Source organism: Penicillium cataractarum (assembly GCF_028827025.1).
Source record: "Penicillium cataractarum strain IBT 29864 chromosome Unknown utg000002l, whole genome shotgun sequence".
Lineage (NCBI taxonomy): Eukaryota > Fungi > Ascomycota > Eurotiomycetes > Eurotiales > Aspergillaceae > Penicillium > Penicillium cataractarum.
Window position 1 is genome coordinate 3,835,348 of NW_026622738.1, and position 14,276 is coordinate 3,849,623.

General features: G+C 36.9%; 1 protein-coding gene across 1 annotated transcript; it reads left to right on the forward strand.

The window, feature by feature from the left end:
• Positions 1–13,378: 13,378 nt before the first annotated feature.
• On the forward strand, positions 13,379–13,651 carry N7496_003458 (uncharacterized protein; the record flags this gene model as incomplete). Its single annotated transcript, XM_056696389.1, has 1 exon — positions 13,379–13,651. The coding sequence occupies one exon, from the start codon at positions 13,379–13,381 to the stop codon at positions 13,649–13,651; it is 273 nt and encodes a 90-aa protein (XP_056558601.1).
• Between the last annotated feature and the right edge of the window lie 625 nt (positions 13,652–14,276).

The window sequence follows — 14,276 nt, forward strand, 5'->3', positions numbered from 1 at the left end:
TAGATAATCGGGTGGAGTAGCTTTAACGGCTTAGCGTGCTATAGTGATCGCCTCCCTAAGGTCTTCTATCGCCCCGGTTCGTAAGTATCTATCGCGTAGATACATTCCGAGACTGTTTAATTATCTAGCCCGGTCTAGATGATTAGGTAGAGTAGCTTTAACGGCTTAGCGTGCTATAGTGATCGCCTCCCTAAGGTCTTCTATCGCCCCGGTTCGTAAGTATCTATCGCGTAGATACATTCCGAGACTGTTTAATTGTCTAGCCCTATCTAGATAATTAGGCGGAGTGGCTTAAATAGCTTAGTGTGCTATAGTGATTCCCTCCTTAAGGTCTAACATCGCCCCGGTGCGTGAGTATCTATTTTGTAGATAACCTCCGAGATTATCTAATAATATAGCTCGGTTTAGATAATTTAGGTAGAGTGGCTTCGACGGCTTAGCGTACTATAGTGATTACTTCCTTAAGATCTACTATCGCCCTAGTCCGTAAGTATCTACTGCCTAGATAATTTCCGAGATTATTTAATCGTCTAGCCCGGTCTAGATAATCTAGCGGCGTAGCCTCGACGGCTTACCTTATCGTATTAATTACCTCGTTAAGATCTACTATCGCCCCGGTACGTAAGTATCTACTACGTAGATAAGTTACGAGATTATTTAACCGTCTAGCTCGATTAGGATAATCTAAGGAAGTAGCTTTCACGGCTTATTATGTTAAATTTATTACTTCCTTAAGATTTACTATCGTCCCGGTACGTAAGTATCTAATATATAGATATATTCCGAGGTTATTTAACCGTCTAGCTCGATCTAGATAATTAGGCAGAGTCGCTTCGACCGCCTAGCGTGCTATAGTTACTACCGTCTTAAGATCTACTATCGCCCTAGTGCGTAAATATCTATCGCGAAGATATATACCGAGATTATTTAATTATCTAGCCCGGTCTAGATAATCGGGCGGAGTAGCTTTAACGGCTTAGCGTACTATAGTGATTCCCTCCTCTAGGTCTACTATCGCCCCGGTACGCGAGTATCTATCGTAAAGACGATTTCCGAGATTATTTAATAATATAGCTCGATCTAGATAATTAGGTAGAGTAGCTTCGACCGCTTAGCGTGCTATAGTGACCGCCTCTTTAAGATCTACTATCGCCCCGGTACGTAAATATCTATCGCGTAGACGTATTCCGAGACTGTTTATTTACCTAGCCCGGTTTAGATAATCGGGTGGAGTGGCTTTAACGGCTTAGCGTGCTATAGTGACTGCCTCCTCAAGGTCTGCCATAGTCCCGGTACGTAAGTATCTATCGCGTAGATGAATTCCGAGACTGTTTAATTGTCTAGCCCGGTCTGGATGATCAGGCGGAGTAACTTTAACGGCTTGGCGTGCTATATTAACTGCCACCTTAAGATCTGCCATCGAGTAGTTATTATCTCGGTGAAGTCTGGGATTGTTCAACCGATCGGCGCGGGTCGGATGCATAGCACTTCTGATGTTCGTTGTCTCCTTGATCTATCCTTCGGATCCCTCAGTGATAGCTTTTCAGACACCAGACGACAGTGAAACGGGGCCGAGTAACAGAAACGGAACAAGAGACCGATGGGAAATTCTGATTGGAGTCGATTACACGGATGTGTCCGGGATGTGAGGAAAGTTGAAGCCCGCCTCGCGGCAGATCCAAGAGACACGATCATTTCCACGTTAATAGCTAGCGACCCCTTAATCCTGCCTTAGGCAGCCCACCGGGACTCGAGGAAACATGGCCCACTCCCGACGTCGCGCGATCATCGCACTGACCCTCTCAACTGAACTCAACGAACATCATTAGTTCACATCGATCTGGCTGAGACCGTAGTCTCTTGGCACTTTCATATACACCCAAATTCCAAACCAGGATTAGCCAAATCGACTGCGAGGCTGACTTCAAGGTCGCCTTGGGCTCAAGTCGCGTGCTTAGTGCCCAGACAACACCAACATCCAGGAATTCCAAGTACGTAACTTGTTAACATGCTGTAGCATGTACGGCATAACGTAGTCCACGGCCAAGCTGGCCACACGGTCGAACTGGCCACCCCAAAACACCGTATTGAAAGTGAATTTTTACAACTTCATATGTCAACACTTGATGCTTAGCATATGATCTTAGGTATCCTAGAGTTCAATGTATCATATTAAATATCTTTATAAGGTCGACAAGTACGTAACTATGTGATATGATGGCGATATATATCTGCATTGCTTGGTTGGAGCGTTTTTTTTTTGGTAATACTGATAAGTAATCATCTACTGTATTTCTTACTTGAGCTGGGCTATTTCTGACGCTGAAGATATTATCTGATTGAAAATCGAGTAAAATCAACCTCTCGTTGTTAATATACAGCGACCTGAGAAATCGCACTTAGTATGGTGTTTTGGGGTGGCCAGCTCGACCATGGATTACGTTGACTAAACCGGCGATTAAGAAAGTTGGCAAGTTGACCTACAACATTAGTTAGACTATCTCTCTAAAGTAGAGTCCAAGATCTACAGTAACAGCAAAATTAACACCAGTCGCGCGACAGAAGGTGAGACTCAACTGCTCTCACCCCGTATCTCACCCTGCTGATTGCGCGCTCACCCTGCTCGCTCCTAGTCGCGCGACCATAAGCCTACTTTCTTTAATGCGTCGAAACCTTCCCGTTAGCTTGACTTCTGCGCATACTCTATAGTGTTCGTAGATTGGGCTCACGACGGCCACCTTACCATATTTAGTAGATAGACGGATGAATAGGTTAGCCTCTAGCAGACCATAGCTCCTTACACCAGTCTCGATATTCTGTGTAACCATAGATCCTGACGTGAACTATGTGGCCATTTGTATCTATATACTCTAGCATCTTCACCGATCGAGTGATTAATTAGCTTTAATGAGTTTAAATGCTATATACGGAGCTGTTCCCGAACTCCTAAACCAGAATAGCGCCGAAGAAGGCTTCAAAAAGGCTACGGGCCATTCTATTTACGGCCTGCTAGATTTAGCTATCCAAAAGCGGCAAGTTTTTAGTATTAACAGATATAAGTTTGTTTATGTAACGATATAAGCAGAGGCGCAAGCGTAAAGGAGATAGCGTAGACTATAGCTAAATATTTAATGAAGTAGAGAGAAAAATAATAATAGCCCTAGGCTACGAGTAGTGCATATATATAGAAATAAATCGTAGCCGACAGTCCTCTACTAACGTCCTTTAGCATCCGGACCTTTACCTAGATAAAAATTTTATTAATCTAGATACTTATCGGATCACCCGTATTATAGACTAGCAATTAGAGTACGTTGCTCCGTTATTTTATTAATCTAGCGTTCCCAGAATATATAGACATCCTAGGCCTATTTCGGGAAGGCTAGGTCGTCCCTAGACGACTAGAGGGGGTTAAGAGCTTAAGTAAAGATAAACAGAAATAGATTAATAACGATTTAGGAAGCGAAACTATTTATAAATACTACGAGGCGCAGGCGTATAAGCGAGCGCCTCGTTATTTAGTACAAACCGTCAGAAAGCCCAAGAAACGATATAAATATAGTCTAATAAACCCACATCACTAATCTAACCAGGATAGCATAAATCACTTAAAAAGTAGTACCGAACTTAGGAGTTAGAAAGTAGATTCTAGGTAGAAAGTAGGTTTGGTACTTACTCTTAAGCTACCCCTAAATTCTCCAGAACTATAGCGTTAATAAGTAAAAATTCTCTAAGTAAAGCTTCCAGAAAATAAAGTCCGTGGCAAAGGTACGTTAAGCGCTATTATTCTATAGTAACTTAATTATTCCGAGGTTATATAGCCTTATTCTAGCAGGAAACATAAATCCGATTATATAATTAAAAATTGTGTTTATAGGAGATAGGTTATATCGATCCGCACGATCTTTCTACGTAAGCGAGAAAATTACCGTTATAAGTTTTCTATACGTTATAAGGGATTAATAATTTCAAAAAAAAACGAGTATTCTTAGCTTAGTTATTACTCACCCGTATCATCAATTTTTGCTACTGTAAGTTAGATAAGGAATACCGTTAACGATCTTTTTACCCCCGTAGGTTTTATATTAGGCTATCTTGATTCTTATAAACGCGTAGACTAGGTAGAGAAATAGTTTCTAGGTAAGCTAAATAGTGACTAAGGAGCGAGCTAGGAAACCCGCGGTTAGTTTTATGATCGATATTTAATTAATAGTCTTACTACCTAACGACGGCGACCCTACTCGGTATTTATTAGATTACGATAATCTCTCAGCCTATACTTATAGCTAATTACATTATCTTATATCATAACTAATAGCCCTTTAACCGAGGGTAATCCTACTACTCGCCGTAACCGGGCAGACCCTTCCTCTCGTATTATATTAATAGAGCACCCCTCTTCTCTTTTCCTTCGCTATCCTTAAATATATTAAATATATAACTATAGTGTGCTTAGCCTTTTTCGAAATAGAATTAAACCTACGCGAGTATCTCGAAGAATATCGAGCGAGTATTTCTATAAAATTACTACTACCTTAGCTAACTTATTCTAGTCTCGCGAATACCGCCTATAAGCCGAACTAGAACGATGCCGTACTTATTCGAGGGCTACTAATAATAACTACCTAGACGGGCGTAACGATCAAAGTGACGGGACCGACGAACAAAATCCCTATAGCAGATTTACTATAAACTATATACGCACTATAGGAAAGGCTAAAGGTCCTAGGGGGCATTTCTGCCTATCCTATAAACGAACGAAGCCGTTCCCGAAAATATAGGGACTCCGGCGGCATTTCTAATAATATAAGTACTAGATATTCTAAAACACTATCTTCTACTAATATTTTATACAGATATTATATACGAAGAAGTATATATATGCTATTTTAAGGTTTTTAGGCTCGTGAGCGAGTTCATAAGATATACCGATAAATATAATAGAGTAGTATACGAAAGAAAACGGGTATTTATCAAAAAAACTTATAATGAATTATGTGAACTATCCGATAAGTAGCTAGCTCTCGTAATAAGCTAGGATCGATCAGAAGCTATCGTTAGGAAGAAACGGAAATACGACGTGGTAGCTTTAGGCTCTAATATTTTAGGAGCTCGGCCTAATCTTAGTAGGATTAGTATAGCGGTTTTAGACCGATCTTTTCGTTAAATAAATAAGAGCGACAGTCTTCACTAGCTTAGCTCGGCTCACACTAAAATATCTACACCCTAAATCCCGATACGATCGCCTATTATCGATGCTATTAATCCTAGTAGCTCTCGGAATATATCCACAGAGGAAGTTTACTTTAATCCTAAAGAAGGACGAACCTATAATCTTGACTTACTATAGGACTTTGATGCTCCTATCCTTTAGATTATGAATAGTATCCTAGCGTTAACCACCGGTTAGGCGGTATAAGATAATATTATAGATATAACCACCGCATCTAAAGCATACTAAGAATAATAAGGGCTATTTCTCTGCGTTTCTACCAGAACCGTTAAAAATAAAATTTAATCTAATTTTAGTACTTAGTACTTCTAGGCCCCTAATTTTATATTCTAGCCCCTTCGTGTATAGAAGGGTTATCTTCGCCTAGTTAGCGATTACTTTGTTCGTGGTAAATAGAAACGTAATAGTATATCCTTGCTTAATCTAAAAACTGAGTCTCGTGTCTAGAATCACCCTAGGATTATCAGAATATAGGACCGTAATATAAAAATATTACTTATAAGCTACCGTTAGGGAAATCCTTTACCACGGGCTTAGAGCCTACACGATCTAACTTAGATTAAGGAATCTTATATAAGGATCTTCTCCCCTTCGTAGTCGCTAAGTTATAAAGATATAAATAGGTATAGTATTCTACTCGTGATCCTTTTGCCTAGAGATATACTATTAGAACTCGGCGACTAGCGTTTAAACCGCCCCTCCTAAAGTATTCGATATATCTAGGGAATTCTTTATATCTTAGCTAGTGCCCAAGGCTATACCGCTCGAGGAAGGCTTTAAGGATAGATCGAATTCGCTATAGATAATTAGATAGTTATTAAAGAGACGTCTCGTTCCGCTTACTTCGTTAAAGGCAAATTACTTACAAAAATCTATACTATATTTAGTAAGATATAGGAAGCCCCGCCTCTCTATCTCTAAAACGCGGTTACTAACTATTAAGTTATTTAAATCAAAGAATCCCTTATTAACGAGAGACTTCCTTACCACGTCTAGGATAAACGTGGCTAACGCTATATCTAAGACTAGCACTACTATACCTAAAGCTAACGACGCGAACAAGTTCGAGCGGGGCACGCGTTAGTTAAAGCTATTCGGAAAAATAATCTTCCGAAGGTAACCCTAAACCCCGCTTCGCTTCGGCCGCGGCTATTTCTATATAAGCTTAGTAAGTAGTCTATTTAAGGATCTAGGTAAGGTTAGGGAATTCGGCTATATAATACTAGTATTACCGGGATTATAGTTCTATGATACCACTACTTCGTGAAAAAGCCCTTATTATAGATCACGAAGTTGTGATACCCTTCTAATAGGGATCACAAAGGTATAGTACCGTTCTGATAAGGATCATAAAGGTATAATACCGTTCTGATAGGGATCATAAAACTATGATACCGTTCCACTATTAGCCATAAAGTCTATAGTATCATTACTCTAGTACTTCTAATTCGTATAGGTATTATAGGGTCATATAATAAAGGACCTACTTATATAACCCCTCTCTATATCTAGATCTTCTTTATAAGATCTATTAGATTAATCCTTAACGATCTCGCATTAAATTACCTACCTAGGCAGGAGACTATATAATACTCTAATCTCTTAATCTTTTATATGATCGTTTAGTATATTTCTTATGATATAAATACTGCCCTGTTTCCTAGCTATATTAAATCAAGTTTATTATCCTTTATGATCTCTCTTCTAGATCGGTAGTACTCTTCTATAATCGTGATACTTCTACTAGTACGCACGACTAATAGACTTATAACCGTATATTTAGACACTATATTAAGTATTTACTAATCCTTATATATACTATCGTCTTATATATATAACCACGACTTTATAGTTACCGCCTAAAGTCCGATAGTTATAAGCCCGACGGATCTACTCTAACTACTTAAATAATTTAATTTAATCTTCTCTTACTTTACTCTCACTCTCGCTTCACTTCTTATATAGAAGCGATAGATTTAACTACTCTATAAGCTACCTAGCTTTACTACCCACTAAAATCTCACGTATACTAGGTTCTATAGATCACTATAGTTAAAGACCACGCACTAGCTAATAATATATAGAAATATACCGATCCGGACTAATCTATACCGATTATCCTGCCTTAGGAACTAGTTAAACTATAAATCTCTAATATAATTAGAAACCTTACTAATATATATATATCTAATCTACCTAAATAGCTAATTAGGCTTATCGATCTTACGTCCGATTAACTAGCTATCTATAAGATACTACTAAGTAAATACGAATCGTTAAGATTAGACTACCTACGATATCTTCGATCTATCGAATCTCTTAAGTAAGATATCCGATCCTTACTTATACCGAAAGGACGTTAAATCGTTAATAGCCTATTAGTACACGAAGCTATAGTGAAACTACGTGCTACCTTTACCCTATCCGACTAATCGAAGAATCGTTAAATCCTACACGATTAGGATAAGCTAAAACGATAAGCTCTATTAACTAAATTATCTTAACTACCTATATAGGGTTAGAAGTAGCTAATTAGCTAATTAGAAGGCGAGAAAGTAGTAATTACCTACTTCTAAGACTATCTATCTCTAGTATACGATTTCCTAGAGATAATTTAACCTAGCGACTAAGGATTCTATACCTTCTAGTATAATACGATCCTATAGGGTCTAAAGAAACCTACCCTAACCGAACTAGTTAATTAATTCGTTAACTAGTACTAACTACCTACTATACTAATTAGTAGTAATAGAAGACGACCTATTACCTATATAACCTACTAAGGACGTTAACCTAACGAATTAGACGAAGAAGGACCTATATAATTAACTAGAAGAAGGAAGTACCCTTATAGGGGTATACCTAACTCTAGTAACTATGATTTTAAGACGTATCGCTATATAAATCCTAAGGTAAGACCTAGGGGATAGTAACCTAACCTAGAGGTCTAAGAGCGATTTAAAAAGCGATACGATAAATCTAGAGGATTTAAGATAGCCTACTAACGTATAATTCGACGTTACTAACTAGCTAATTTAACTAATTCGACTAATTCGACTAATTCGACTAATTCGACTAATTTAACTAATTCGACTAATTTAACTAATTTAACTAATTCGACTAATTCGACTAATTCGACTAATTTAACTAATTTAACTAATTCGACTAACTCGACTAATTTAACTAATTCGACTAATTCGACTAATTCGACTAATTCGACTAATTCGACTAATTCGACTAATTCGACTAATTTAACTAATTCGACTAATTCGACTAATTCGACTAATTTAACTAATTCGACTAATTCGACTAATTCGACTAATTTAACTAATTTAACTAATTTAACTAATTTAGCTAATTTAACTACTAGAGACGCTTTCTCTACCTATATACTAAAATAATAGGTCGAGACTCTCTTTCGAGAGGAAGATAATATTATAATAAGCACTATCCGGATTCTAAATAAGAAGAATAATACCTAGTACTATAATATTAGAGTATTAATTTATATTACGAATAATAGAGACCTACTATTAAACTATAGGCCCGTTATATCCTCTATTATAGTTAGAAATACTAAAACTACTATCCTTAGTTATAGTAAACTATCTATTAAACTATTAGAATCTCTTAACGGAACTACTTTCCCTTTAAAATAAGTTATCTATTATCTTAGATTCTATATTAACCTAATCTCTATAGAAAGAGCTACTAGCGTAGATATCTATCTAAATAGTAAGGATTATCTACTAGAAGAGAAGGACGGAACGCCTATCTATAAGCTTAACGCGAAATTAGGTACCTACCTAATTCGATAGGATAATTTAATCACTAATTAACTAACTACTACTAACTACGCTTACGTTTTATCTATCTCTTACTTATCTCTTACTTCTATCTTACACGATTAAGTTATACCTATTACTAAGTAATTTAGTAAGGTTACCCTATCTTCTTTATATACTAAGAAGTATCTAGATAGGATAATCGACCTATAGTATAGACGACTAGGATACGTTAGTAAGGACGTCTTATCGTATCTACTAGAGTACTTATTAGATATTACTATTAAAGATATATCTTCGCCTATTAACTACTATAAGATATATAAACTAGCTAATTTATACCGTTAAATCTCACGATTACCTATATAATATAACCGTCCTTTTAAATCTCTATATTAGGATCTTATATACTTCGATCTACCTATCTTACTCTATAGATCCTATCACTAAATACTAACTAGCGGAAGATCTATCTACTAAGATAGATTTAATATAATCTCTCTACGACTAGATCGATTTTATTAATAACTAATTTAACCTACGCGTGCTTACTATCTATTTAGATAACGAAAGATCTCTATCTAAATTCTTCGATTAAGAAGTATAATCACGTAGTATCTACCTAGAAACTATACCGCCCTACTAACCTAACTAAAACGGCTATACTAAGCGTTATAGCGTATTCATTTTAAAGATAGCTAGGTAGATAATTATCGATTTAAACCTACTAAGCTATCTCTAGTATAAAGTAGCTAGAACTACCGTCTATATTCAAAACCGCCTACCTTACCGTATACTAGATTAGTAGTCCCTACACAAAGCGCTTACTACCTACCTCGGTAAAAATGTACTATATTAGCTATAGGTAAAGCTAGATCTCTTATATATTCGAATCTTTAGATATAAAGCTTATATACGTATTACTAAGCTACCCAGACTAGCTAAGCTAGCACCACGTATTACTATTAGCTATCTAGTAGGTTATAAAGCCTATAATATCTAGCGTATCTAGATATCTACTAAACGACGTATAATTCATATACGAGACGTCTAATTTAACGAGGAAGAATCCTATAATCCTTCGCTACCTAATTAACGTATCTAAATCTATAAGGAAACTAATCTTTCTTAATAGATTAATACCCTTAACGACGAAGAGATTAATTAAATCCTTATAGATATAGATATCCTATTTAACTAACCGGTATAATAAGATCTTAGGGATAAAAGAAGTAGTAGTCCTACTATTAATATCGATTATACTATACCTATACTAATAGACGAAATCCTCGGAGATTAACTAATTATACTACCGCTTAAACCGAAATCGGACGAATTAATAAGATCTAGCGAATTAGAACTAGAGGGTATAGTCCCTTTCGTCTTAATTAATAATATAAACTTCGACCCTTCTAGATATAAACCTCTTAATATACTAACTAAACGCCTATAATTAGATTCCGATTTAACTAACGACGAAAGTAAGAGAAAACGCCCTTACTTATTCCTTATACTCTATTTCTAAGCTTTCTTATCTAATTAACACTAATAACTAAAGATTACGATTTTATTAATTCCTTCGCTACTACCTAGCTACTACTAATTAGCTAGTTATCCTTTCGAAAGCTAATTCCGATAAGCTATATAAATCGAATTTAATAAGCTTCTAGATATATACGTATTCGAATCTATTAATAAAGATCTCGTTAGATATATATACTAATCGAATTATAAAGATCTTAACTAATTAGATTACCTACGCTACTAGCTTATACTAATAAGATAGGTCTTTACCTATAAATCTAACGAATTAGGATATCTTACACGTTTTAAAGCGCGTCTATACGTACGCGGAGATATATAGATACTAGACGAATTAGAAGACCTATATACTAGTACGCTCGCTACGAGGACCTTTCGTACGCTTATAATAATTATCACGTACTTTAACCTCGAGACCTTTTAGATAGATACTATTAACGCTTTCCTAAATAGTAATCTTAAAGAAGAAGTATACTACCGATACTTATTAGGGCTAGGACGAAAGTTAATAGTCCTACGCCTATATAAGATAGTATATAGTCTTCGAATCGCTAGTAAGAGATAGGAAGACGACGTAAAAGAAATAATTCTCTTACTAGGCTTTAAAAGCTATCCTAAAGACTCTACGCTTTATATAGATAATCGTATAGTTATTATAGTATTTATTAACGATTTCCTAGCTACCTACTACCGAAGTAAGAGATTATACGCTTACTAGATAAAGTAATTTCTCTTATAGCGCTTTAAGATAAAGGACTATAGTAAACTTACCTAATTTATTAGTATTCGAATTATACACGACCGATAGCGACGAAAGACCTAGCTAAACTAATTAGCCTATATTAAAAAGATCGCTACTAAATTTAACCTCCTAGGTAGGAAACCGCCTAATATATTACTAATTAATAATTAACGTCTTAATCCGATCACTAGTTAAATTAACTAATTAACCGTTAAACTATACTAGTAGAAGTATAGTTTAACCCTTTTCCTTACTATATAGACTAGACTAAACACCGCTTTCGCTAATTAGCTACTAGCTAAATCTCTTATACGCTATAATAAGAAGTACCTAGCTACTATTAACTCCCTAATTTCCTACCTATATAGGACGAAAGACCTAGCTATCTACTTTAGTAGTAGCTAATTAGATTACTAGATCTTTACTACTTCGTCCGATATAAGCTTTACTAATTATCTTAATAAGAAGTTATTAGAAGGTTTTATCTTCTTATTATTTCGTAGTCTAATCGAGTAGAAATCTCGTAGGTAGAAGACGATAACTATATCTACTATAGAAGCTAAATTACTAACTATCTTATACGTAGCTAAGTAGCTATACTAGGTTAAACGCCTATTCAAATTTATCGAATTTAATACTAAATAGTAAGAAGTATTAAATTACGATAATAAGTAAACCGTTAACCTATTAAATCGCGAGAAAAGTATTTTAGACTAAACTTCGTTATATAGATACTAACCGCCTATAGATTCGTTAAGAGGTATAGGTAAAGCGCCTATCTATCTAATAGGTTAAAATCACCGATATACCCGTAGACGGTCTCACTAAGTACCTACCTAGGTAGAAGTATACTAAATTTATTAGATAACTAGGTATAGAGATACTACCTCCTATCTAGTTATTCTATTTCTCTTTCTCTTATTTAGTTCTTACTTTACTCTTATTCTACTCTTATATCGAGAACTAAGGGGGTATATTAATATATAGATATTATAGGGTTATATAACGAAGGACCTACTTATATAACCCCTCTTTATATCTAGATCTTCTTTATAAGATCTATTAGATTAATCCTTAACGATCTCGTATTAAATTACCTACCTAGATAGGAGACTATATAACACTCTAATCTCTTAATCTTTTATATGATCGTTTAGTATATTTCTTATAATATAAATACTACCCTATTTCCTAGCTATATTAAATCAAGTTTATTATCCTTTATGATCTCTCTTCTAGATCGGTGGTACTCTTCTATAATCGTAGTACTTCTGCTAGTGCGCACGACCGATAGACTTATTGTTACGCGGAGCCAACCGGTCACTGCGAGTAGAGCTTCAAAGGTTATACTTGCCTAGTTCTACTGCGGATTCCAAGAGTATCTCGCAACCGTACCGTTGCTATGCAAAGCCTTACGTCGGGTTTGGGTCCTGTTAAGTATCTTGCAGAACGTGCCAGAAGTGCGCGCTAAGTAAGTTAATCACTAAGTGTTACCACTGAGTGAATCCCCTACTTGTAGGTTGGGTTGTCTTAAAGGTGAACTGTGTAGTGCAAAGTACTAAAGGTAGTAACTAAGTAACAATATATAAAAGGTGCTATCCTAGTAACTTGGATGATTGATCGCGAAGAACTAAATACATGATGCTGAATGAATGTCCTTATATATCCAGTCCTTCCTATCAGGCGATGAGTTCGGGACTCATCGCTTGATATCTTCCGGGCTCATCGCCCGATGAGTCGTCACGTGGTTTGGTTGTCCCTGTAACGCAATAGTAGCGTTACTTGTTGATCATCTTTCGACTATGAGGCTGATCACGTGACTGTATTGGTCTTTATAACGCAATAATTGTCCTCCTGTAACGTTATCCAATCCGATTCCTTGCTAACTAATCCAAGTTGATTGGGTATTAGTGTTCCTTCCCCCCGCATTAGCGTCGTTGCGTGAGAGTTCCGTAATATCATCCCCTCCTTCCGTAGGTCTTTGTCCTCAAAGATCCTTTAAATAGCGTATTCCCCCTTAGCCCTTTTCCTTAGTGAGTCTTCCTCCCCTGTGATGCTTCTCCTGTTGTGTTGACTATGTCTTCTAAGGCTTCCGTTCGCAAGAACGCCTTAACTCGTCGTATCGAAGACGAAGGTTTCGAATCCGTGGTCCCTTATGATCGTTACGTTCGCCTTAAACGAGCGTGTATCCGCGCCGATTGTTCCGATCGTTGTAGTGATTGTGTTCGCGGAGGTGGTGGTGTTAAGTGCGCTATATCGAATCCTACCTTTACCGATTCCGAGTGGCGTCGCCTCGTGAAGTCTCAGAATTCTTTAGAGGAGGAGGAGGAAGCCATTTTATTGCAGTAGCAATTGATGCTGGCTAAATTGGCTCGCCTCCGGAAGCAAAAACGGTTATTGTAAAAGCGTGCCGGTGATTTCATCGCGCGGGATTATAAGGAGGTTGCCGAGCTTGAAGAGCTCGAGCGTCGCGAGGCTAAAGAGCGTAATCGTCTTGAAAAAGAGCGTGTTGAGTTTAAGCAAAATGAACGTGATGTAGAGAGCGCCCGTGCCGCGACCGGTGTGCCTTAATCTGCTTCCCTGACTAATAGTTAGGTTCTTGCGGCGACGTTAGAGGATCCTACTCTGACTTAGTTGTTAAATGATCCGTCGTTTTCCTAGGTCGACCTAGACGCTACCTTGCTAGGCGAGGCTCCTAGCTCCCCTTATCTCGCTAGTGAAACCGTCGAACTAGCTAGTAATAACCTATTAGGTTCTCGATAGGTTCCTAAGTGTTTTCCGAGGTATCGTATCCTTTCCATTTCACTAGGTAGTGAGGTCTTCCGCTGACCTTGTTTATGTCTAGGATTTATTCGACCTTATATTCGTTTTCTGTTTCTTCCTCTATTTCTATATTGGTAGCGATTTCGGCGTTTTTTGGTGCTTTTTCTAATAATGAGATATAAAAGGTTATATGAATACGTCGTATACCGTT